At 44.4% G+C, this 23,418-nt stretch overlaps 1 protein-coding gene across 2 annotated transcripts in view; it reads left to right on the top strand.

Annotated features, from left to right (window-relative positions):
* vps50 (VPS50 subunit of EARP/GARPII complex) overlaps positions 1–23,418 on the top strand; it is a 239,731-nt gene that overhangs the window by 82,186 nt on the left and 134,127 nt on the right. For both annotated transcript variants that reach the window (XM_029734820.1, XM_029734819.1), the window contains exons 11-12: positions 426–524; positions 9,965–10,105. In XM_029734820.1, the coding sequence (XP_029590680.1) occupies positions 426–524; positions 9,965–10,105 (240 nt within the window). The remainder of the gene's footprint in view (positions 1–425; positions 525–9,964; positions 10,106–23,418) is intronic.

Here is a 23,418-nt window from a genome sequence, read left to right as displayed (position 1 = left end):
GGCACAGCTAGCACTGCGATGCAGTGCCTTAGACCACTGCGCCACTCGGGAGGCCACCTGCCACTGTATTTCTCTCACGCAGCAGCTCTGTTTAATGTTAATGGTGGTACTTCTTTGACCTTGAGGAGGCTGTGTGTGTATCTCTCTTCCCCTCCAGCAACATGGCTCTCCCTTGCTCTCTCTGACAGACACGTAGGCTGTGTCCCAAATGGAACCCAATTCCCTACAGAGTGCACTACTTTTGACCAGAGCCCTATATAGTAGTGCACTATATAGGGAATAATGTGCCATTTAGCACTCAGCCTTTAAAGACAGCAGCCTCAGCCCTCCATTATGGCAGCTGTTGCTAATTCTCTTGGCCCTAGGATCTGATTCATGACCGTATCCCTCCTCCATCCCCTCCTTCCCCTCTACCCACCCAACAGGAGCAGCTGGATGTGGCCTTGTCTAAAACCTGCAAGCACTTTGACGTCTCCCACTACACCAGAGTTCAGCTGGCGTACACCCTCCTGGAAAAGACCCAGGTGAGAGACCTCTAGCAACATCTCTGCTCTGTCGGCTTCCTTCCTGATCCTTTTGTCAGCCATTCCCCCCTTTTTCTCCCTCTTCCTTCTGTATTGTTCTCGATCTCTCTTTCTCTGTCTGTCTCTCTACCTACCTGTCTGACCTTACGTCTCTCCCTCTGATGTGGTGAGATGATTCATTCCTGGGTTGACGCCTGTTTTTGTATCCCCCTTTCCTCCCCCTTCCCTCTGTTGTTCTCCCTGTTTCTCCCTCCATCTCTCTCTCCGTGGTGTTGATCAGAGGTGATGATTCATACCGGTGTTTTTTTTACACCGTCTTTCCCCCCCAATACTACCAGCAAATCACAGATCTGTCACTGGTAAAGCTTTCCACCACACACACGCACGAGCGAGATGGGGAAACATCCCCCTTTTCCATGGGATTGATCTTGGGATGACGGAAGCCCACAATCGCGTAGACAGTTTGCGATAAGCTGTCACCATCCCAAAGATTGATTGTATTGCTTTGTTCAGGGGACTGTCAGGAGTTAGAACTGCTACCAAAAAACAACCCGGGAGATGTGGCAGTGCATTGTGGTGTCAAATGATGTCTGTCAGCCTCCGTGTCCATCCGTCGCTGGAGAGCGAGAGTGAGAGAGCGCTTTGTGTACCTCTGTTTTTTGTGGATGCTTGTTTTTCTGTGTTGTGCGTGCGCTCGTGTGTGTGAACTTTCATTAAAGAGTGGGTTGGTGTGTTATGTGGGTGTCTGTATTTTTACACGTGTGTCAGTGTTACTCTACTGAGATGGATGGTGTGTGAGGGCTGAGATGAGTCAGCTTTTATCAACTGTCAGTCTCTCTCACACACACTCACACCCCACTTCACAGCGAAAATGAGCCAGACATCACCAGAAAAGTTTCCACTGCTTCCTTCCAGGCAAATTCATCACTTTTACTCACTAAGGCAGGAGGCTCACCTAGCGGTTGAGTGTTGGGCCAGTAAGCTTAAGGTCGCTGGTTCGAATCCCCGAGCCGACTAGGTGAAACATCTGTTGATGTGCCCTTGAGCAAGACACTTAACCCCTTTTGCTCCTGTAAGTTGCTCTGGGTAAGAGCGTCTGCTAAATGACTAAAATGTCATGTAAATGTCTATTTATCAACTTTTCTGCACAGTGCGCTTTTAGTGTAGTGGTAAATGATAGGTGTTAGTTAGAGAAGACATAAGCTTTGTTCGAATACCCATATTAACTTACTGTATACTACATACTTGATGAGTATATACTATTAGTTAATTTTAGTATACTGTAAACGAACGGTATCCTTTCAGTTGAGTGTACTAGCGCGTCGCCTGTCTACCAGAAGTTGATGCTGTTGCTATGAAACTTCTTGCTAGCTTGTTAGCATAACAAATGACTAGTTTAGACGTCTTACAACTTAATTAACAATGTTCACTGAGAATGCACAACGGTTCTACCACTTAGCTAAGCTAAGAATGACAAATGATCAAGTCATTAAACGTTGGGTAGTTGGTTAGATAAAATATAGCTAGTTAATATACGGGCAATTTCGATGTATTGGTAGCCAACAAACGTTAGGTAGCTAGCTAACATACCAGTACATACAAGCAACTGCTATAATGATATGCTATGCAGTTCGTAAGGCTAGCGTAGCTAATATATTGTCAGCCAACATAACATGTAAAATACTTTGTTTGAAAAGTCATAACTTTTTTATTACATTGCTCAACGTGATCTTAACATTTGTCATAATTAGTTAAAGCAATGAATATTTACTTTTTGTACTAACATTTTGTATCCACGTTTGTCAGACTCCGGCTGCATATTTTCCACCATTTTCTTCAAATCTGAAAATGTTGTGAAGCCACGTCCATTTTTGGAATATTTACGTTATTGGCCTTAAAAGCACGGAAATAGTGTCCACTGCTTGTATAGTTCGTATTTTGCCGAATGTAGTACAACATCCGGGAACGTTTGGCATACTAACTATATCCATACTATGGCCAATAAGCATACTACATACTCAATTTACGTCACAAATAGTATGGTTAGAAAGAGTATTCTAACACAGCTATAGAGATTGTCTTGTTACAAATTGTTCGTTTACCTGGTTGACAAATAGGTAAATAACTCATTACATGACCTGTATATTTGACAGCTATATTGACCTGTATATTTCTCCTATTGACAGAGCTACTCATGTAGGAAACAAAAACATGCTGACGTGATGATTGGCGTATCTGTTTGATTGACATCATCAGCCATGAGACCTGAGTGGCCCTTGGCTCCAGAGACTGCGTCATCAGCAGATCAGGAGCTTTTTGGAGTAGGCTATCCACAATCACAATGGTTGTGTTCTCCACAATGATAAAAGCCAGCAGGGTAGTAGTGTAGTGAGTGTAGTGCATGCTCTCAAACTCAAATACCTATTGTTGACTGGCTCAGGGCTCTTTCACTCTTTGTTGGGGCGTGTGACACACACACACTACACACACTATGTTCACTGTATCTATGTACACAGCAGATTGCTGACCTCCAGGCCCTGGTCTAAAGTATAGGGCTCTGGTCAAGAGTAATGCACATCAAATCATATCAAATGTTATTTGTCACATACACATGGTTAGTAGATGTTAATGCAAGTGCTTGTGCTTCTAGTTCGACTGTGCAGTAATATCTAACAAGTAATCTAACAATTCCCCAACAACTACCTAATACACACAAATCTAAAGGGGTGAATGAGAATATGTACATATAAATATATGGATGAGTGATGGCCGAGCGGCAGAGGCAAGGTGCAATAGATGGTATACAGTATATACATGTGATATGAGTAATGTAAGATATGTAAACATTATTAAAGTGGCATTATTTAGAGTGGCATTGTATAAAGTGACTAGTGATCCATTTATTAAAGTGTCCAGTGATTGGGTCTCAATGTAGGCAGCAGCCTCTCTGAGTTAGTGATTGCTGTTTAGCAGTCTGATGGCCTTGAGATAGAAGCTGTTTTTCTGTCTCTCGCTCCCAGGTTTGATGCACCTGTACTGACCTCGCCTTCTGGATGGTAGCAGGGTGAACATGCAGTGGCTCGGGTGGTTGTTGTCCTTTTGATCTTTTTGGCCTTCCTGTGACATCGGGTGGTGTGGGTGTCCTGGAGGGCAGATAGTTTGCCCCAGGGATGCGTTGTGCAGACCGCACCACCCTCTGGAGAGCCTTGGGGTTGAGGGCGGTGCAGTTGCCGTACCAGGCTGTGATACAGCCCGACAGGATGCTCTCGATTGTGCATCTGTAAAGGTTTGTCAAGGTTTTGGGTGAAAAGCCAAAAAAAATTCAGCCTCCTGACGTTGAAGAGGCGCTGTTGTGCCTTCTTCACCACACTGTCTGTGTGGGTGGACCATTTCAGTTTGTCTGTGATGTGTATGCAGAGGAAGTTAACTTTCCACCTTCTCCACTGCTGTCCCTTCAATGTGGATAGGGGAGTGCTCCCTCTGCTGTTTCCTGAAGTCCACGATCATCTCCTTTGTTTTTTTGACGCTGAGTGAGAGGTTGTTCTCCTGAAACCACACTCCGAGTGCCCTCACCTCCTCCCTGTAGGCTGTCTAGTCGTTGTTGGTAATCCAAGCCCACTACTGTTGTGTTGTCTGCAAATTTGATGATTGAGTTGAAGGCGTGCATGGCCACGCAGTCGTGGGTGAACAGGGAGTACAGGAGGGGGCTGAGCATGCACCCTTGTGGGGCCCCAGTGTTGAGGGTCAGCGAAGTGATGTTGTTGCCTACCTTCACCACCTGGGGGCGGCTCGTCGCAAAGTCCAGGATCCAGTTGCACAGGGCAGGGTTGAGACCCAGGGCCTCCAGCTTGATGATGAGCTTGGAGGGTACTATGGTGTTGAATGCTGAGCTGTAGTCAATGAACAACATTCTTACATAGGTATTCCTTTTGTCCAGATGGGATTGTGCAGTGTGATGGCGATTGCATCGTCTGTGGACCTGTTGGCAGTATGCAAACTGAAGTGGGTCTAGGGTGGCCGGTAAGTTGGAGGTGATATGATCCTTGACTAGTCTCTCATAGCACTTCATAATGACAGAGGTGAGTGCTACAGGGCGGTAGTCATTTCGTTCAGTTATCTTTGCCTTCTTTCTTACAAGAACAATGGTACATTTACATTTACATTTAAGTCATTTAGCAGACGCTCTTATCCAGAGCGACTTACAAATTGGTGCATTCACCTTATGATATCCAGTCGAACAACCACTTTACAATAGTGCATCTAAATCTTTTAAGGGGGGGGTTAGAAGGATTACTTTATCCTATCCCAGGTATTCCTTAAAGAGGTGGGGTTTCAGGTGTCTCCGGAAGGTGGTGATTGACTCCGCTGTCCTGGCGTCGTGAGGGAGCTTGTTCCACCATTGGGGTGCCAGAGCAGCGAACAGTTTTGACTGGGCTGAGCGGGAACTGTGCTTCCTCAGAGGTAGGGAGGCGAGCAGGCCAGAGGTGGATGAACGCAGTGCCCTTGTTTGGGTGTAGGGCCTGATCAGAGCCTGAAGGTACGGAGGTGCCGTTCCCCTCACAGCTCCGTAGGCAAGCACCATGGTCTTGTAGCGGATGCGAGCTTCAAATGGAAGCCAGTGGAGAGAGCGGAGGAGCGGGGTGACGTGAGAGAACTTGGGAAGGTTGAACACCAGACGGGCTGCGGTGTTCTGGATGAGTTGTAGGGGTTTAATGGCACAGGCAGGGAGCCCAGCCAACAGCGAGTTGCAGTAATCCAGACAGGAGATGACAAGTGCCTGGATTAGGACCTGCGCCGCTTCCTGTGTGAGGCAGGGTCATACTCTGCGAATGTTGTAGAGCGTGAACCTACAGGATCGGGTCACCGCCTTGATGTTAGTGGAGAACGACAGGGTGTTGTCCAGGGTCACGCCAAGGTTCTTAGCACTCTGGGAGGAGGACACAAGGGAGTTGTCAACCGTGATGGCGAGATCATGGAACGGGCAGTCCTTCCCCGGGAGGAAGAGCAGCTCCGTCTTGCCGAGGTTCAGCTTGAGGTGGTGATCCGTCATCCACACTGATATGTCTGCCAGACATGCAGAGATGCGATTCCCCACCTGGTTATCAGAAGGGGGAAAGGAGAAGATTAATTGTGTGTCGTCTGCATAGCAATGATAGGAGAGACCATGTGAGGATATGACAGAGCCAAGTAACTTGGTGTAAAGCGAGAATAGGAGAGGGCCTAGAACAGAGCCCTGGGGGACACCAGTGGTGAGAGCACGTGGTGCGGAGACAGATTCTCGCCACGCCACCTGGTAGGAGCGACCTGTCAGGTAGGACGCAATCCAAGCGTGGGCCGCGCCGGAGATGCCCAGCTCGGAGAGGGTGGAGAGGAGGATCTGATGGTTCACAGTATCAAAGGCAGCAGATAGGTCTAGAAGGATGAGAGCAGAGGAGAGAGAGTTAGCTTTAGCAGTGCGGAGAGCCTCTGTGACACAGAGAAGAGCAGTCTCAGTTGAATGCCCAGTCTTGAAACCTGACTGATTAGGATCAAGAAGGTCATTCTGAGAGAGATCGCAGGAGAGCTGGCCAAGGACGGCACGTTCAAGAGTTTTGGAGAGAAAAGAAGGGATACTGGTCTGTAGTTGTTGACATCGGAGGGATCGAGTGTAGGTTTTTTCAGAAGGGGTGCAACTCTCGCTCTCTTGAAGACGGAAGGGACGTAGCCAGCGGTCAAGGATGAGTTGATGAGCGAGGTGAGGTAGGGGAGAAGGTCTCCGGAAATGGCCTGGAGAAGAGAGGAGGGGACATCTTGAAGCATGTGGGGACAACAGACTGGGATAGGGAGCGATTGAATATGTCCGTAAACACACCATCCAGCTGGTCTGCGCATGCTCTGAGGACGCGGCTAGGGATGCTGTCTGGGCCAGCGCCTTGCGAGGGTTAACGCATTTAAATGTTTTACTCACGTTGGCCATAGAGAAGGAGAGGGGGTGGGGGGGCGCAGTCCCGTCCACCCCCCCACCCGCGGGCTGCGACGGTGGCACTGTACTATCCTCAAAGCAGGCAAAGAAAGGGTTTTAGTTTGTCTGGAAGGGTGTTGTCGGTGTCCATGACGTGGCTGGTTTTCTTTTTGTAGTCTGTGATTTCCTGTAGACCCTGCCACATACGTCTGAGCCGTTGAGTTGCGACTCTACCTTGTCCCTGTACTGGCATTTCATTTGTTTGATTGCCTTGCGGAGGGAATAACGACACTATTTATATTCCGTCGTATTCCCAGACCTCTTTCCATGGTTAAATCCGGTGGATTGCGCTTTCATTTTTGTGCGAATGCCACCATTTATCCACTGTTTCTGGTCAGAGTAGGTTTTAATATTCACAGTGGGTACAACATCTCCAATGCAATTCTTTATAAACACACTCACCGAGTCAGTGTATACGTCGATGTTGTTCTGAGGCTGACCGGAACATATTAACCTCTCTGGGACATGTGGGACGCTAGTCAACAGCGGGACACACTAGTCAACAGCCAGTGAAATAGCAGGGCGGCAAATTCAAAACAACAAAAATCTCATAATTCAAATTTCTCAAACATACAACTATTATATCCCATTTTAAAGATACACTTCTCGTTAATCCAACCACAGTGTCCGATTTCAAAAAGGCTTTACTGCGAAAGCATAACATTAGATTATGTTAGGACAGCGCCGAGACAAGAAAAACCACACAGCCATTTTCCAAGCAAGGAGAGGCGTCACAAAAACCAGAAATACAGCTAAAATGAATCTCTAACCTTTGATGATCTTCATCAGATGACACTCCCAGGACTCAATGTTACACAATACATGTATGTTTTGTTCGATAAAGTTCATATTTATATCCATAAACCCCATTTTACATTGGCGCGTGATGTTCAGAAATGTTTGGCCTCCCAAAACCTCCGGTGAATGAGCACATCAATTTACAAAAATACTCATAAACGTTGATCAAATTTACAACAGTTATTGAAGGAATTATAGATACACTTCTCCTTAATGCAACCGCTTTGTCAGATTTCAAAATAGCTTTACGGCGAAAGTACATTGTTCAATATTCTGAGTACAGAGCTCAGCCATCAAAGCAAGCTATACAGTTACCTGCCAAGTTCTGGAGTCAACAAAACTCAGAAATAGTATTATAAATCTTCACTTACCTTTGCTGATCTTCGTCGGAATGCACTCCCAGGACTCCCACTTCCACACGAAATGTTCGTTTTGTTCGATAAACTCCATATTTATGTCCAAATACCTCCGTTTTGTTTGCTCATTCAGATCACTATTCCAAAGGCATAATGCGCGAGCGCAAAACCCGAGACGAAAAGTCAAAAAGTTCCGTTACCGTTCGTAGAAACATGTCAAACGATGTTTACAATCAAGCCTTAGAGTCTTTTTAACATAAATCTTCGATAATATTCCAACCGGACAATAGCGTATTCATTACAGAGGAAAAAGAAGGAACGGCGCGCCTGTGTGACAGCGCAGTAAACAACTCATAGGTCTCAGGCTTGAGTCAGCTCTTATTCTCTCCCCAGTAACAGTAGAAGCATGAAACAAGGTTCTAAAGACTGTTGACATCTAATGGAAACCTTAGGAAGTGCAAAATGACCCCAAAGACACTGTAGTTTGTATAGTCAATCACTTGAAAAACTACAAACCACTTCCTGGTTGGATTTTTTTCTCAGGTTTTTGCCTGCTGTATGAGTTCTGTTATACTCACAGACATAATTCAAACAGTTTTAGAAACTTCAGAGTGTTTTCTATCCATATCTACTAATACTATGCATATCCAAACTTCTGGGCCCAAGTAGAAGGCAGTTTAATTTGGGCACGTTATTCATCTGAATTTCCAAATACTGCCCCCTGTCACCAAGAAGTTAAGTCCGTGTGATCAAAACAATCTTGAAGCGTGGCTTCCAATTGGTTGGACCAGCGTTGAATGGTTCTCGTCACTGGTACATCCTGTTTGAGTTTTTGCCTATAAGACGGTAGGAGCAAGATGTCGTCGTGGTCGGATTTGCTGAAGGGATGGCGGGGGATGCATCGGAAGTTAGAGTAGCAGTGGTCAAGGGTATTGTGCATAGCGCAATCAATATGCTGATTAGAATTTAGGTAGCCTTGTTCTCAAATTTGCTTTGTTAAAATCCCCAGCTACACTAAATGCAGCCTCAGGATATATTGCTTCCAGTTTGCATATAGTCCAGTGAAGTTCCTTGGTGGCCGTCTTGGTGTCTGCTTGAGGGGGAATGTACACAGCTGTGACTATAACTGATGAGAATTCTCTTGGTAGTTAAAATGGCCGGCATTTGATTGTAAGGAATTCTAGGTTGGGTGAGCAGAAGGACTTGAGTTCCTGTATGTTGTTATGATTACACCATAAGTCGTTAATCATGAAGCATACACCTCCGCCCTTCCTCTTCCCAGAGAGGGGTTTATCTCTGTCGGTGCGATGCATGGAGAAGCCCGGTGGCTGAACCGATTCTGACAACTTATCTCGAGAGAGCCATGTTTCCGTGAAACAGAGAATGTTACAATCTCTGATGTCTCACTGGAAGGCAACCCTTGCTCGAATTTTGTCAAAATCTGTTCTCTCTGCTAACGCACAGCAAGCGGTAGCATGTACATATTACCTCAATTACCTCGACGTCGGTGCCCCCACACATTGACTCTGTACCGGTACCCCATGTATTTTGCCTCGCTATTGTTATTTACGGCTGCTCTTTAATTATTTGTTGTTCTTATCTCTTATTTTTGGGGGGTATTTTCTTAAGTAAGCATTTCACTGTAAGGTCTACCTACACCTGTTGTATTCGGCGCATGTGACAAATACAATTTGATTTGAATGACCTGTTATTAGTAGCGCAAGGCGCAGCTCAAATGGCTCTTTCAGCACTTCATTTAGAAATGACCTCGCACCTCATGTAGGCCGTTGGCAATGGCTGTATATCAACTGCAATTTCTGTAATCAGAGATTTTTTTCCCCCCAACTGTTAACGTTGATGTCGTGCGGCGCGCTTTATATCCGTCGCAAATAATTTGAAAGATGCATATGCCCGCTTACTAACGTAACAGCATTGTTGCGTTAAGTAGGTCTATTTGTAAAAAATGATCCCTTTATGATGATTATTGGAACCTGTTAGTGGTAGTTTTGTGGTAACTGCACTGTGATTTGAATTGTGTGGAGGGATTTTTTCTTAACGTTAATGATTGAATTTCGTTAGGCCATGGACCAGCTCCACATGTACTTCACCTAGACCATCCATAACACCGCCATGTCATGACACTATCTGCCCAACATAACAATGTTTCACTGTGTCTCCTTTCTCTATAGACGGCCATGGACATCTCCAACTGCACTTCAAACAGGTCTTACGACACTATCCGTCCCCCGTAATAATCTAGGTCCCTGTGTCTCCTCTCTCCATAGACGGCCATGGACCAGCTCCACATGCACTTCACCCAGGCCATCCACAACACTGTGTTCCAGGTGGTTCTGGGATACGTGGAGCTCTGCGCAGGCAACGCCGACACCAAGTTTCAGAAGATGCAGTACAAGGACCTCTGCACGGTAAAGATGCTAGCGATCTACCTTCTCCTGTCGTCTTACGGTAGCAAGGCCAACCAAGACCTTACCTAGGGTTTGTGTCTGCTTAGCAAGGCCAACCGTGACCTTACCTAGGGTTTGTGTCTTCTTAGCATGGCCAACCTAGGGTTTAAGTGTTATATTTTGTGTAGGGCCAGGAGTTTTTGATCACCATGTGTCTACCTGGCCAGGCTATGATTGGGGCCAGCGTTTGTCCTGGTCTTGTTCCATTAACACAATGAAAGGATATCCTCGTTTGACGTTCAGGGGATCAGGAAGAAAACGTCTGTCTCTATTATGTAGGTGACCATTAATTCTGTATCTTTAATGAGCCATCTGTCTGGTACAATGTCTGGTGAAGTTAAAAAAGACAGCTTTAATCTGTGGAGTACAGACTTGGAGAAGATCTTATAAGCTTGGCTAGATGCCCACTGAGGAATGACTATATATTTTGTTGTTTATTAAAGAGCTCAAAGGATTAGGCCACATCCGTAGAAATCCCTGCTACTCCGTTAACTTGATAAACACTCAGACAGACACACGACTCCCTGAACGCTCATATTGTTCTCTAGCCAAGCAGAAAATGCCCTTCTGTCTTCATGAGAGATGGCACTTATCACTCTATCCTCCTGAATGAGATGGAGAGAGAGAGAGATGAAGAGAATGAGACTTTCATTTTCTCAGTCCGGGAAGAGGCATTTTCAATCGTAGACCTTTTTCTGTGAGATAATTCATCTTATTTAAGTGGACGACGAATGGGCTCTTTTGAAAAGTAGTTCCTGAGTGACGGTGGTGGTGCTTTTATTGGGCCAAACGCTCCCTCTCTCTCTCTGCCCAGACCCAGAGCCTCGGTCGTATCCAGACCCCGCAAATCACATTTGCATGCTCATATAAAGCGCCTGCAATCAGCAGGGCCATGCATCACAATACTACAGAGTGAGTTGGTCTTCTCTTCCTGAGCCTTTTATTACCTGGCTGCTGACACATTTGCGTGGGGGAATCAAACAGAAGAGAAGATGTGCTCAATGAAAGCTGATGCTGTCACTTCCCTCAATGGAAGCGGACGCTGTCACTCCCCACTGCGTCGTTTTTTTTAATACCTTGGCCACTAGATGGCATAGAAGCAGCTGTGGTTTGTATGAGAACTGGGACTCCTATAGGGAGATACACCATAAATGTGGGTTGGAGGCAAAGTCAAGGCAGGTTGAAGGCCTAGGGCATTTATTAATGGTGTTTCTGAGGAAAAGAATATCTAAATATCATTCCCTCCCGTGCCAGAAACCTCCTTCTGATTCAATGTTCTTTAAAACTATCTTCTATCTTCTAATCTACAAGGAGTACAAGTTATACTGCATAGTTTAAGTTTGTCTCACTAAGACAAGTACGGAAACAAAACTTCTAGATGAGTCTCCTAAGTAGAAATAACTTTTCCTCCTCCCGGGTTCTTAATGACTTAGCAGAATAATTTGGTTAACTGTTAGGCCCTGTGGAATCTGTAATGTTTAGCAATTCGGGCTAGGAAGGGAGAGAAGGATTCCGGGTAGGCAGGGAGAGAAGGATTCCGGGTAGGCAGGGAGAGAAGGATTCCGGGTAGGCAGGGAGAGAAGGATTCCGGGTAGGCAGGGAGAGAAGGATTCCGGGTAGGCAGGGAGAGAAGGATTCCGGGTAGGCAGGGAGAGAAGGATTCCGGGTAGGCAGGGAGAGAAGGTTTCCGGGTAGGTATTGAGAGAAGGATTCCGGGTAGGAAGGGAGAGGAGGATTCCGGGTAGGAAGGGAAAGAAGGATTCCGGGTAGGAAGGGAGAGGAGGACTCCGGGAAGGAAAGGAGAGGAGTATTCCGGGAAGGAAAGGAGAGGAGGATTCCGGGAAGGAAAGGAGAGGAGGATTCCGGGAAGGAAGGGAGAGGAGGATTCCGGGAAGGAAAGGAGAGGAGGATTCCGGGAAGGAAGGGAGAGGAGGTGTCGGGGAAGGAAGGGAGAGGAGGTGTCGGGGAAGGAAGGGAGAGGAGGTGTCGGGGTAGGAAGGGAGAGGAGGTGTCGGGGTAGGAAGGGAGAGGAGGTGTCGGGTAGGAAGGGAGAGGAGGTGTCGGGGTAGGAAGGGAGAGGAGGTGTCGGGGTAGGAAGGGAGAGGAGGTGTCGGGGAAGGAAGGGAGAGGAGGTGTCGGGGAAGGAAGGGAGAGGAGGTGTCGGGGTAGGAAGGGAGAGGAGGTGTCGGGGTAGGAAGGGAGAGGAGGTGTCGGGGTAGGAAGGGAGAGGAGGTGTCGGGGTAGGAAGGGAGAGGAGGTGTCGGGGTAGGAAGGGAGAGGAGGTGTCGGGGTAGGAAGGGAGAGGAGGTGTCGGGGTAGGAAGGGAGAGGAGGTGTCGGGGTAGGAAGGGAGAGGAGGAGTCGGGGTAGGAAGGGAGTGGGGATTCATTAACGGATTCCAAGTCACAACCTTGGAACAGGCTGCTGAGACATTGAGCTGAGGTGTTTTGACGGCAAGACGTGCTTGTTTCACATAGTGGTCATTGGTATTGTCATTTCTCCGATGCTCTTATGAACCATAAGATACAAAAGAACCGGAAAGGGCCATACCTATCACCTTTAAATGTCACTCCATGTCCCCAATTTGCCTGTCTAGCAGTGACTCGCCAGTTTAGTCTGAAGTTGGATGCACAGAGTAGCACAGTATGCTGATTATGGGCAATTTCTCAGACGCACCGACTCGTCCTCCCCAACTTTGGATTGATGGGATGTGTCATGTTAGCATTTGGCTGCATGATGGATTGGCCTCCAAACAGGGAGAGCTAGAGTATGCACTAGCTAGCCTTGCGTATGTTTATCACTGAAGCTCGAACCTGATGAAGATGAAGCTCGCAGACAGGCTGTGCCTCTGATGACACATGAAGCCAGATAGGGTGTTCTCTCTCTCTCCATCGCTCCACATTCAGTGACTGGAAACAGGTTTTAAGGAAGATATAATCTTTGTTTAACTTTGGCAGCAGTTCCACTGCTTTAAAAGAAAATGGAAAAAGACTATCCGTGTTCCTTTAAGAACAGGGGAGGACAGAGGAAAGCTGCTTTGTGAGAAATGTTTTGGTGCTTTCATCTTCTAAGTGTTTCGCGCTTATTCAGTAATAAAGTAGATCAACCGTTATCTAAACACATGTGAGGGTATGAGATAAATGTGTAGTACCTACGCCGATCTGGGAAAGGACTACGCAACAAAGCATCGAGTCTGCTGAAAATCGACACAGAGAAGAAGTAGTAGATACAGTTGAAGTCAGAGGTTTACATACACTTAGGTTAGAGTCATTAACTTGTTTTTCAGCCACTCCACAAATTTGTTGTTAACAAACTATAGTTTTGGCAAGTCGGTTAGGACATCTACTTTGTGCATGACACAAGTAATGTTTCCAACAATTGTTTACAGACAGTGAATTATAAGTGAAATAATCTATCACATTTCCAGTGGGTCAGAAGTTTACATACACTAAGTTGACTGTGCCTTTAAACAGCTTGGAAAATTCCACAAAATGATGTCATGGCTCCAGTACCTGTGGATGTATTTCAAGAACTACCTTCAAACACAGTGCCTCTTTGCTTGACATCATGGGAAAATCAAAAGAAATCAGCCAAGACCTCCAGAAGTCTGGTTCATCCTTGGAAGCAATTTCCAAATGCCTGAAGGTGAGTGAAGGTACCTGAAGGTACCACGTTCATCTGTACAAACAATTGTACGCAAGTATAAACATCGTGGGACCACGCAGCCATCATACCGCTCAGGAAGGAGACGCGTTCTGTCTCCTAGAGATGAACGTACTTTGGTGCGAAAAGTGCAAATCAATCCCATAACAACAGTAAAGGACCTTTTGAAGATGCTAGAGGAAACAGGTACAAAAGTATCTATATCCACAGTAAAACGAGTCCTATATCGACATAACCTGAAAGGCCGCTCAGCAAGGAAGAAGCCCTTGCTCCAAAACCGCCATAAAAAGCCAGACTTCGGTTTGCAATGCACATGGGGACAAAGATCGTACTTTTTGGAGAAATGTCCTCTGGTCTGATGAAACAAAAATGGAACTGTTTGGCCATAATGACCTCATTATGTTTGAAGGAAAAAGGGGGAGGCTTGCAAGCCGAAGAACACCATGCCAACCGTGAAGCACAGGGGTGGCAGCATCATGTTGTGGGGGTGCTTTGCTGCAGGAGGGACTGGTGCACTTCACAAAATAGATGGCATCATGAGGAGAGAAAATTATGTGGATATATTGAAGCAACATCTCAAGACATCAGTCAGGAAGTTAAAGCTTGGTCACAAATGGGTCTTCCAAATGGACAATGACCCCAAGCATACTTCCAAAGTTGTGGCAAAATGGCTTAAGGACAACAAAGTCAGGGTATTGGAGTGGCCATCACAAAGCCCTGACCTCAATCCTATAGAACATTTATGGGCAGAACTGAAAAAGCATGTGTGAGCAAGGAGGCCTACAAACCTGACTCAGTTACACCAGCTCTGTCAGGAGGAATGGGCCAAAATTCACCCAACTTATTGTGGGAAGCTTGTGGAAGGCAACCTGAAACATTTCACCCAAGTTAAACAATTTAAAGGCAATGCTACCAAATACTAATTGAGTGTATGTAAACTTCTGACCCACTGGGAATATGATGAAAGAAATAAAAGCTGAAATAAATCGTTCTCTCTACTATTATTCTGACATATCACGTTCTTAAAATAAAGTGGTGATCCTAACTGACCTAAGACAGGGAATTTTTACTAGAATTAGATGTCAGGAATTGTGAAAAACTGAGTTTAAATGTATTTGGCTAAGGTGTATGTAAACTTCTGACTTCAGCTGTAGGTTTTTCTCTTTCAAGCTAATTAAGTTTTGTCTTTCTGGGGGGGATTGATGACTGCTATACATTTAGGTGAGTCTTGTGACCAGTCGTCTTGTACTAAGCCTACAAAACTTCAGAAGAGACAAAAGGTTTGGTACTTTGGGACACACTCTCTGGTATTCCACTCACTCCCTTGAGTCCCTCCCCTGTGTGGGTATGTCATAAAATATACACAGGACAGTATGTAAATCGCCCTCACTACTGTCCTGAACTTTGAACCAAGTCATGGGATCTGAGGTTCGCAGAAAGGTCTGATCATATTGTGAAAGAATTGTACATCATACCATTCTCTCTCTCTCTCTCTCTCTTTCTCTCTGTCTCTCTCTGTCTCTCTCTTTGTCTGTGTCTGTCCTGGACCCCATGGCTGAGTCCCAAATTGTACCACATAAACTACTTTTTTAGCCCTATTGGCCTTGATCAAAAGTAGGGCACTATAAAGGGAATAGGGTGCCGTTGGGGATGCAAACCCTGTCCCTGACTTACTGTTCTGACTGTAATAGATTAAGATTACAGCACTAACATACTCTCAAACAACACCATACTGTCAAATGACCATCAGTACCAGAGCATCCATCAGAGCCACAGCAGAGCTGAAAGGTACACTCTTAGATTGTATGATTTTTATTGGACAGATAGTGAGAGGGGATGACAGTGGGGAAAGACAGAGGTTGTATGAAAGCGCAGTAGGCCAGATTCAAACCTATACCTTCATTACCTCTAAACCAGTTAGGCCACATAAGGATAATCTCTTGTTGGTTACATCATAAAGTACATCACCATTTTATCGCCCCAAGATTCACTCACTGATAACAATCAGTATCTTAATTGTGTAATATGACCATTTTGACTGGACACTGTGAGTTATTTACATGGTCCATTGTTCATGTGAAGTACTGGCTCTTTAGTGAGACCCATAGTGGAGGTGAACCTTCCATGGCCTTTCAGCGTTCATATCAGCTTTCATATGAGGCACCACTGAAGTATATGAACTACGCTGAGTGTCTCTCTCTCTCTCTCTCCCCTGCGTTTTGTGTTTTCTTCATTATTTAGTGAAACTGCTCCTTTCTGAGAACACACAGAACCCCTCGTCTCCCCCCAGCTGTGAAAGAAAAGGTCTATCTTCTTGTGTAACAGCATCAATAAACAACTCTGTCTGTTTGTTGTGACCTCTCATTTATGAAGGACGTCTGCTTTCATTTGCATCAAGGATCCCAGATTTCCAGGCTTGGACGCTCAAAGTCGAGTTTTATTTCTTGCTTCCTCGAGTCACTTCTGGAAGTTTCATATACTTCCTTTCATTTATAGTTTCTATAGAACTCTGAGTTTATATTTCTTTGTGCTAGAACTGAATCAAAGGTAGATTTTCCCTCTGAATTAAAATAAAGACATTCAAATCATTTCTTTGCAGAAAATGGTAATGAATTAATCTCAGATTAAACAGACTGTCTCTCCCAAATCATCCTTGGCATTAAGTTAATATGAGATGATTTCTTCTGGCATGGTATGTTAGCTCACCCATTCCAGCTCATAACTTCCACATTTCAACCTCTATATGCCAAATAGGTCTCGCCACAATAGTGTTAGCCAGGCTTTCAATAGTTCATCTTTTTTTTGAATGTGCCAGATACAGTAGGTCTGCACTACACTCATCACCGTGGTAACACCGGCTGAGTTGATATTGTGCTCTGGTAGGTAGGCTATGAAGTCTGAGGAACATTTCCCTATACGTTACTGGAGGGAACTTTTAATTCCTCATGATAGAGGAAGAGAGATGTGGGAGAAAGAGCGGCAATGCTCATAAATACTTACTGTAGTGTGAAGGAGACCACTGTAATCAATGGTAAAAGCTGAGAATGAGAGGCATGGTGGCTGACAGTGATAAAGGGGCTGGGATAACATGATTGGTACACTGGACGTTACTGCTGTGCCATGCTGCCACATATGGTCACCCACTCTGCGCATGATATAAGGTCTCCCTATAATGTTCAATAGTGTACCCTCCTTGACAGTCTCGGGACAGCCAGGGAAGGACACATTTGGCAAATGACACAGCAGGTATTTCTGTCTTAGCGACATCGCTTTCTCAACAACCTATCCTGGTATTTATTGCAGTGCATTAGCCTGGTTTGGGCGCTCCCCACCTCAGGGCTTATTCCAGAATATATGATTGTGTTTTTTAAGCATTCTGCCAGACAACCGTGGATTCACAATTTGATCTGACAGCCACCAGAGAAACCCTGTCAAGTGTAACACGTCGCTCCAGTCCTAACTTTACTCTGCTGCTCCAAAGGCAAATAGGACTACACATTTCATCATGCCTATAGGGGAGGTGTTGCAGTATATGTTCAGAACCATATTCCTGTAAAGCTTAGAGAGGGTCTCATGTCAAATATTGTTGAGGTGTTGTGGTTGCAAGTTCACCTGCCATCTGTCATCTGAAGCCTCTTCTTTTGGGGTGCTGCTAACTGTCAGTATTTGGATAATGTGTGCAATGCTTGATCGTGTGTGTGATGTTAAGAGTTGTATTTTCTAGTTGACCTGACCATTGGCTGGTTAGCAACTAGCTGTCCTCTCAAGAGGAACCTTCTAACTGTGACTAATGCCTGTAACATGACCCAGGTTATGACTGAACCAACTAGAGTGTATACCAATAGTGTTGGAACTGTGACATCCACTTGTACTGATCATATCTTCACTAATGCTACAGAGCTTTGCTCCAAAGTAATATCAGTTCCCATTGGCTGTAATGACCATAACATTGTGGCAATAATAAGGAAAGCCAAAGGTTGGGCCTAAAGTTGTTTATAAGAGATAATACAAAATGTTTTCTCAGGGTACTTGTACATTTTTTTTATGTTGGTCTAATGTGTATGAGGAAGTGAATCCAGATGCGGCACTGGAAGTATTTGTAAAAGTATTCATGTCAGTTGTTGACAAGCGTGCACCTGTTAAGAAACTAGCTGGGAGAACTGTTAGCCCTCTGGATTGATGATTCATTGAATAATTGTATGGTTCAAAGAAATGATGTGAAACAGGTGCTAAACAAGTCAGGCTGCTCAGCTGATTGGTTGACATACTGTAAATTGAGAAATGTTGTGACCTAAACTTAACAGAAAAACTAGAAATGTTATTACCAAACCATGATAAATGACATAAAACACAATGGAAAAAGACTTTGGAGTACCTTAAATGATATGGGCAGAAAACCCAGTTCATCTCCATCGTTTATTGAAGTTGATGGGTGATTTATAACAACAGTGAGCCATCATATGTTAGTATAAAAGATCCAATATTGAAAGTGAAGGATTGCCAATAATTTCAATGACTATTTCACAAGTGGAAGAACTCAGAAGTGAAATGACAGTATTGAACATTGAGGCATTATATTTTAGTATAAAATATCTAATATTGAAAGTGAATGATCGTTGTTTTGAATTTGGTCAAGTTAGTGTGGGAGAGGTGGAAAAACTATTGTTATCCATCAATAATGATGAGCCACCAGGTGTAGACAACCTTGTTGGGAAACTACTGAGAATGGTAGCGACTTTATTGCCAGACCTATTTGCTGTATCTTTAACCAAATCCTAAAGGAGTGTGTTAGGGCTGACCCCATTTAGTCGACTGGTTGATTGTTTGGTTGATTGGCTGTTGGTCGACCAAGATTATCATTTTTTTTTGAGCAGTCTCAAATATGTATATATTTTTTTGTGGCACACGATACTTGTCTGATTCACGCCTGTCTCAGTGGGCTAATCCATTTAGGAGGCTGCAGGGATGTCACGGTCCTAAAAAAACGAGTGTGGCTAGAATGCACAAGGTACGTCTCTCTCCAGAATATGCGCTCTCTCCCGCCATTTTGTGCACATTCATAGTTTCATAACTTCATTGTGTGAATTGTTTGCCTTTTGATTGTTAGTGTCTATCAATTCCCCACTACATATATCACCAGTAGTAACCTACATTTACCATTAATTCACATAATTTGTAATCTACAGTGTTTGTTTGGTTACGGTAAATTATGTTAATGCATTCAATTTATTATTATTATTGTTATTTAGTGTTCTTATTGTTGTTGTTTGCAGAGCTCACAATTTATGCTATATGGGAGAAATACATTTTAGTTTATTTCTTTCCATTTATCAGTTTTGGCAATTTCTACATTTTGTTTGGAGTGCTCCTGTCAATGTTGAGTAAGGACGTGCATCTGATTCGGCCTACGCATATATAAGTAGGCCTAGGCTACCTGGCCTGTGTGCAAATGTAGCTCTGTCCATTTGGAGATGATGATAGTATTTCTGATTGTCTTAACTCACCGCCACGAATGAGCTGTGGAGTTTCTCAAAGTATTTTTTTCTTCACTTCAAAGAGCAAGTAAACAAAGTCTGTTTTTAGAATATATTAAGAATGACAATAGTTCCTCAATATATTTCCAGCTCTATCCCTTTCGGTAACCACTCGAAAAATGTAATGCTCTGATCCAGTGGAAACATAAATGACCTGATTACTTCCTATCCCTTGCACCCATAGCTGTGTCTGTCCCGAGCTCACTGGCACAGGAAACTCTGAAGGCCCATACTATTTTATACAATGTTGCAAGTTTTCTAGTGCTAGCTTCAGTCCAGACATAGTTTATAGTTGATACAATGTTTCAAGTCCATTGGCTACGCATGGCCTGTCTTCAATGTGATTAATAGGATATTTACAGTATTTTTCTCAGTATATTTTCTACCTGCAGGCTGCCATGTTTTTATTTGTTGAGTTTATCGAGGCTGTTTTTACATAGTTTGCAATATAAGTTACTTTCAGATTTCTATCATTTTCTTTCAGATAGAATTTAGATTAACCTCATGACAATGATTTGGAGATACAAAGACTATAATCAATTCAATGAAACTGTTCCATGAAAATCATAACTGACACGCAGATCGGTAGAAATGGTAACAAATTGACACTCCAAATGAAAAAATTTGCCGACCCCTGGAGTATCCTATTACTGGCAACTTGAGGAGCGTAACGACAGAATCTGTGAAGGCAGCAGAAGCAGCAGCGGGAGGAGGGGGGTCGGGAACAGTATTTTTCCCTTCTGGTTAGGTTATCTTGATCTCTGGCTCCTTCTTGAGTCATTTGTATCTTATTTTCTTTATCAAACAGCGTGCTTAAAGCATCAGACAAGCTCAGTACATACAGTTGAAGTCGGAAGTTTAAATACACCTTAGCCAAATGCATTTAAACTCAGTTTTTCTCAATTCCTGACATTTAATCCTAGTAAAGATTCCCTGTCATAGGTCAGTTCGGATCACCACTTTATTTTAAGAATGTGAAATGTCAGAATAATAGTAGAGATAATTATTTATTTCAGCTTTTATTTCTTTCATCACATTCCCAGTGGGACAGAAGTTTACATACACTAAATTAGTATTTGGTAGCATTGCCTTTAAATTGTTTAACTTGGGTCAAACGTTTCCGGTAACCTTCCACAAGCTTCCCACAATAAGTTGGGTGAATTTTGGCCCATTCCTCCTGACAGAGCTGGTAAACTGAGTCAGGTTTGTAAGCCTCCTTGCAAATGTTCTATAGGATTGAGGTCAGGACTTTGTGATGGCCACTCCAATACCTTGACTTTGTTGTCCATAAGCCATTTTGCCACAACTTTGGAAGTATGCTTGGGGTCATTGTCCATTTGGAAGACCCATTTGTGACCAAGCTTTAACTTCCTGACTGATGTCTTGAGATGTTGCTTCAATATATCCACATAATTTCCCTTCCTCATGATGACATCTATTTTGTGAAGTGCACCTGTCCCTCCTCCAGCAAAGCACCCCCACAACATGATGCTGCCACCCATGTGCTTCACGGTTGGGATGGTGTTCTTCAGCTTGCAAGCGTCTCTCTTTTTCCTCCAAACATAACGATTGTCATTATGGCCAAACAGTTCTATTTTTGTTTCATCAGACCAGAGGACATTTCTCCAAAAAGTACGATGTTTGTCCCCATGTGCAGTTGCAAACCGTAGTCTGGCTTTTTTATGGCGGCTTTGGAGCAGTGGCTTCTTCCGTGCTGAGCGGCCTTTTAGGTTATGTCAATATAGGACTCGTTTTACTGTGGATATAGATACTTTTGGACCTGTTTCCTCCAGCATCTTCACAAGGTCCTTTGCTGTTGTTCTGGGATTGATTTGCACTTTTCGCACCAGAGTACGTTCATCTCTAGGAGACAGAACGCGTCTCCTTCCTGAGCGGTATGACGGCTGCGTGGACCCATGGTGTTTATACTTGCGTACTATTGTTTGTACAGATGAACATGGTACCTTCAGGCGTTTGGAAATTGCTCCCAAGAATGAACCAGACTTGTGGAGGTCTACAAAAAAAATTCTGAGGTCTTGGCTGATTTCTTTTGATTTTCCCATGATGTCAAGCACAGAGGCATTGAGTTTGAAGGTATCAAAGCAGAGCAGAGCAGCACGCCTTGCCCTTAAATGCACATACAGAACAAACATCAACATGCATGCGGGTCTTTCCTGGTGGTTGAGGGTTGACGACTTATTTGTTTTTTAGTTTTTATCAGAAGCGTTACTTCAGAATTCCAGATTGTCTGCATAATCAAATAACATTAAGCTCAGCCACCCGCCAGTGCATTCAGAAAGTATTCAGACTACTGAACTTTTTCCACATTTTGTTACATTACAGCCTTATTCTAAAATTGATTAAATAGTTTATCCTCCTCAATCTACACACAATACCCCATAATGACAAAGAACAAACAGTTTTTTAGACATTTTTGCAAATGTATTAAAAATAAGAAATGATCACATTTACATAAGTTTTCAGACCCTTTACTCAGTACTTTGTTGACGCCCCTTTGGCAGTGATCGATCACAGCCTCGTCTTCTTGGGTATGACGCTCCAAGCTTGGCACACCTGTATTTGGGAGTTTCTCCGAGTCTTCACTTCAGATCCTCTCAAGCTCTGTCAGGTTGGATGGGGAGCGTCGCTGCACAGCTATTTTCAGGTCTCTTCAGAGATGTTCGATCGGGTTAAATTCTGGGCTCTGGCTGGGCCACTCAAGGATGTTGAGACTTGTCCTGAAGCCACGCACAGTATTGGGACGTGAAATCATCTCAACATTAGTCCACATTCCAGGTCTGAAAACTCTGACAAAGTTTGATTTCGGAGTGAACCATCATGGTACCTTTCCCGAGGTGTGGGAAGTTGTAGTGGCTAGCCAGTGTTGCCACTGCTTGAGGAGTCTAGCTGCACTTTGATGGAGGAGGAGGACACCATGTTGTGCTTTTCTGGCTTGGCAGATCTGCAGATTGCTGACTAGCAGGCAGGGTGCTGTTTTTTTTAATCCCGTGCAGTTTTGGGGAAAGCACTAGGATTACATCTGAAAATGGAAGTGTATTGGCTAAAAACCATGTCCCGCCCACCCCTACGCAGCTCTCTGTCAGAAGAGTCCCTATGCTGCTGAGCGTAGATATACACTGCAAGCATCCATTAAAAAAACTTTTTCCTAAAATAGATCCACTATGTATCCTATGGAGTGATTGGGGATGCCTCTCCATGCATCAAACCCTCTGAAGTCTGAGATCCAACCTGCCCTATGGAGGGGTTGAGGAGTCACTTTGATCAGAGATAAAACACTCTGTGACCTTACCCTGAGCAGGAGTAGAGTCTGTGTGTGTCCCTGTGTCCCCCTGGCACTTGCTCGGCTGAGGGTAACCCCCTGGGGGGGGCTTGGAAGGGGTCAGGCCGTGCCCCCTGAAGAAGCCAGGGAGGTGATTTCTTCTCATCAGACCTACTATAGATCACAGAGCCCCTACGGCCCCCTTCTCCTGCCAATTAGTCCCAGTTGCCTGGCAACGTGGTGTGATATATCCTACCGTAGCAGGAGAGCATCACCATCAAATGGCAGGGCTGGACCATTGATTGTCCGCTTGGATGTGGATCACTAATTTATCACTGTTCACAGGTAGCCACTGGGGTTGGATGGGAAAGGGAGGCAATTTACACTGGAATATTGCATTGTCCTTGCATTTACCCATGATACTCCCCAATAATGGCAACATTCTCATCACATCCCACAGTAAAGGAATGCTTGATGCATCAGTGACTTGTTACGGTGGTATTAGAAAGACGTGGGAGGGGCTGAGATGAAATGGATTTTGCAATCAGCAGTGTGTGTGTGAGAAGAAAGGTGTGATGGTTTCAGGCTGCTGGTCCTGTTCCTCCATTAGACTCCTGAGGGCACAGACAGCGATAACGCTGACTGATTGCATCCTATGATGCCATACTGGGCTTGTAAACGGAAACGGTAGGAGCTAACTTAATTAAACTAGTCCAATAAAAAAATGCTTGTTTTCAATGAAAAACGTTTTTCTACAGTGTGCGCAAATGAATACACCATGGGTTATATGGGTAGAGG

Source organism: Salmo trutta, chromosome 36 (genome assembly GCF_901001165.1).
Source record: "Salmo trutta chromosome 36, fSalTru1.1, whole genome shotgun sequence".
NCBI lineage: Eukaryota > Metazoa > Chordata > Actinopteri > Salmoniformes > Salmonidae > Salmo > Salmo trutta.
This window is presented reverse-complemented; position numbering and strand designations above follow the sequence as displayed.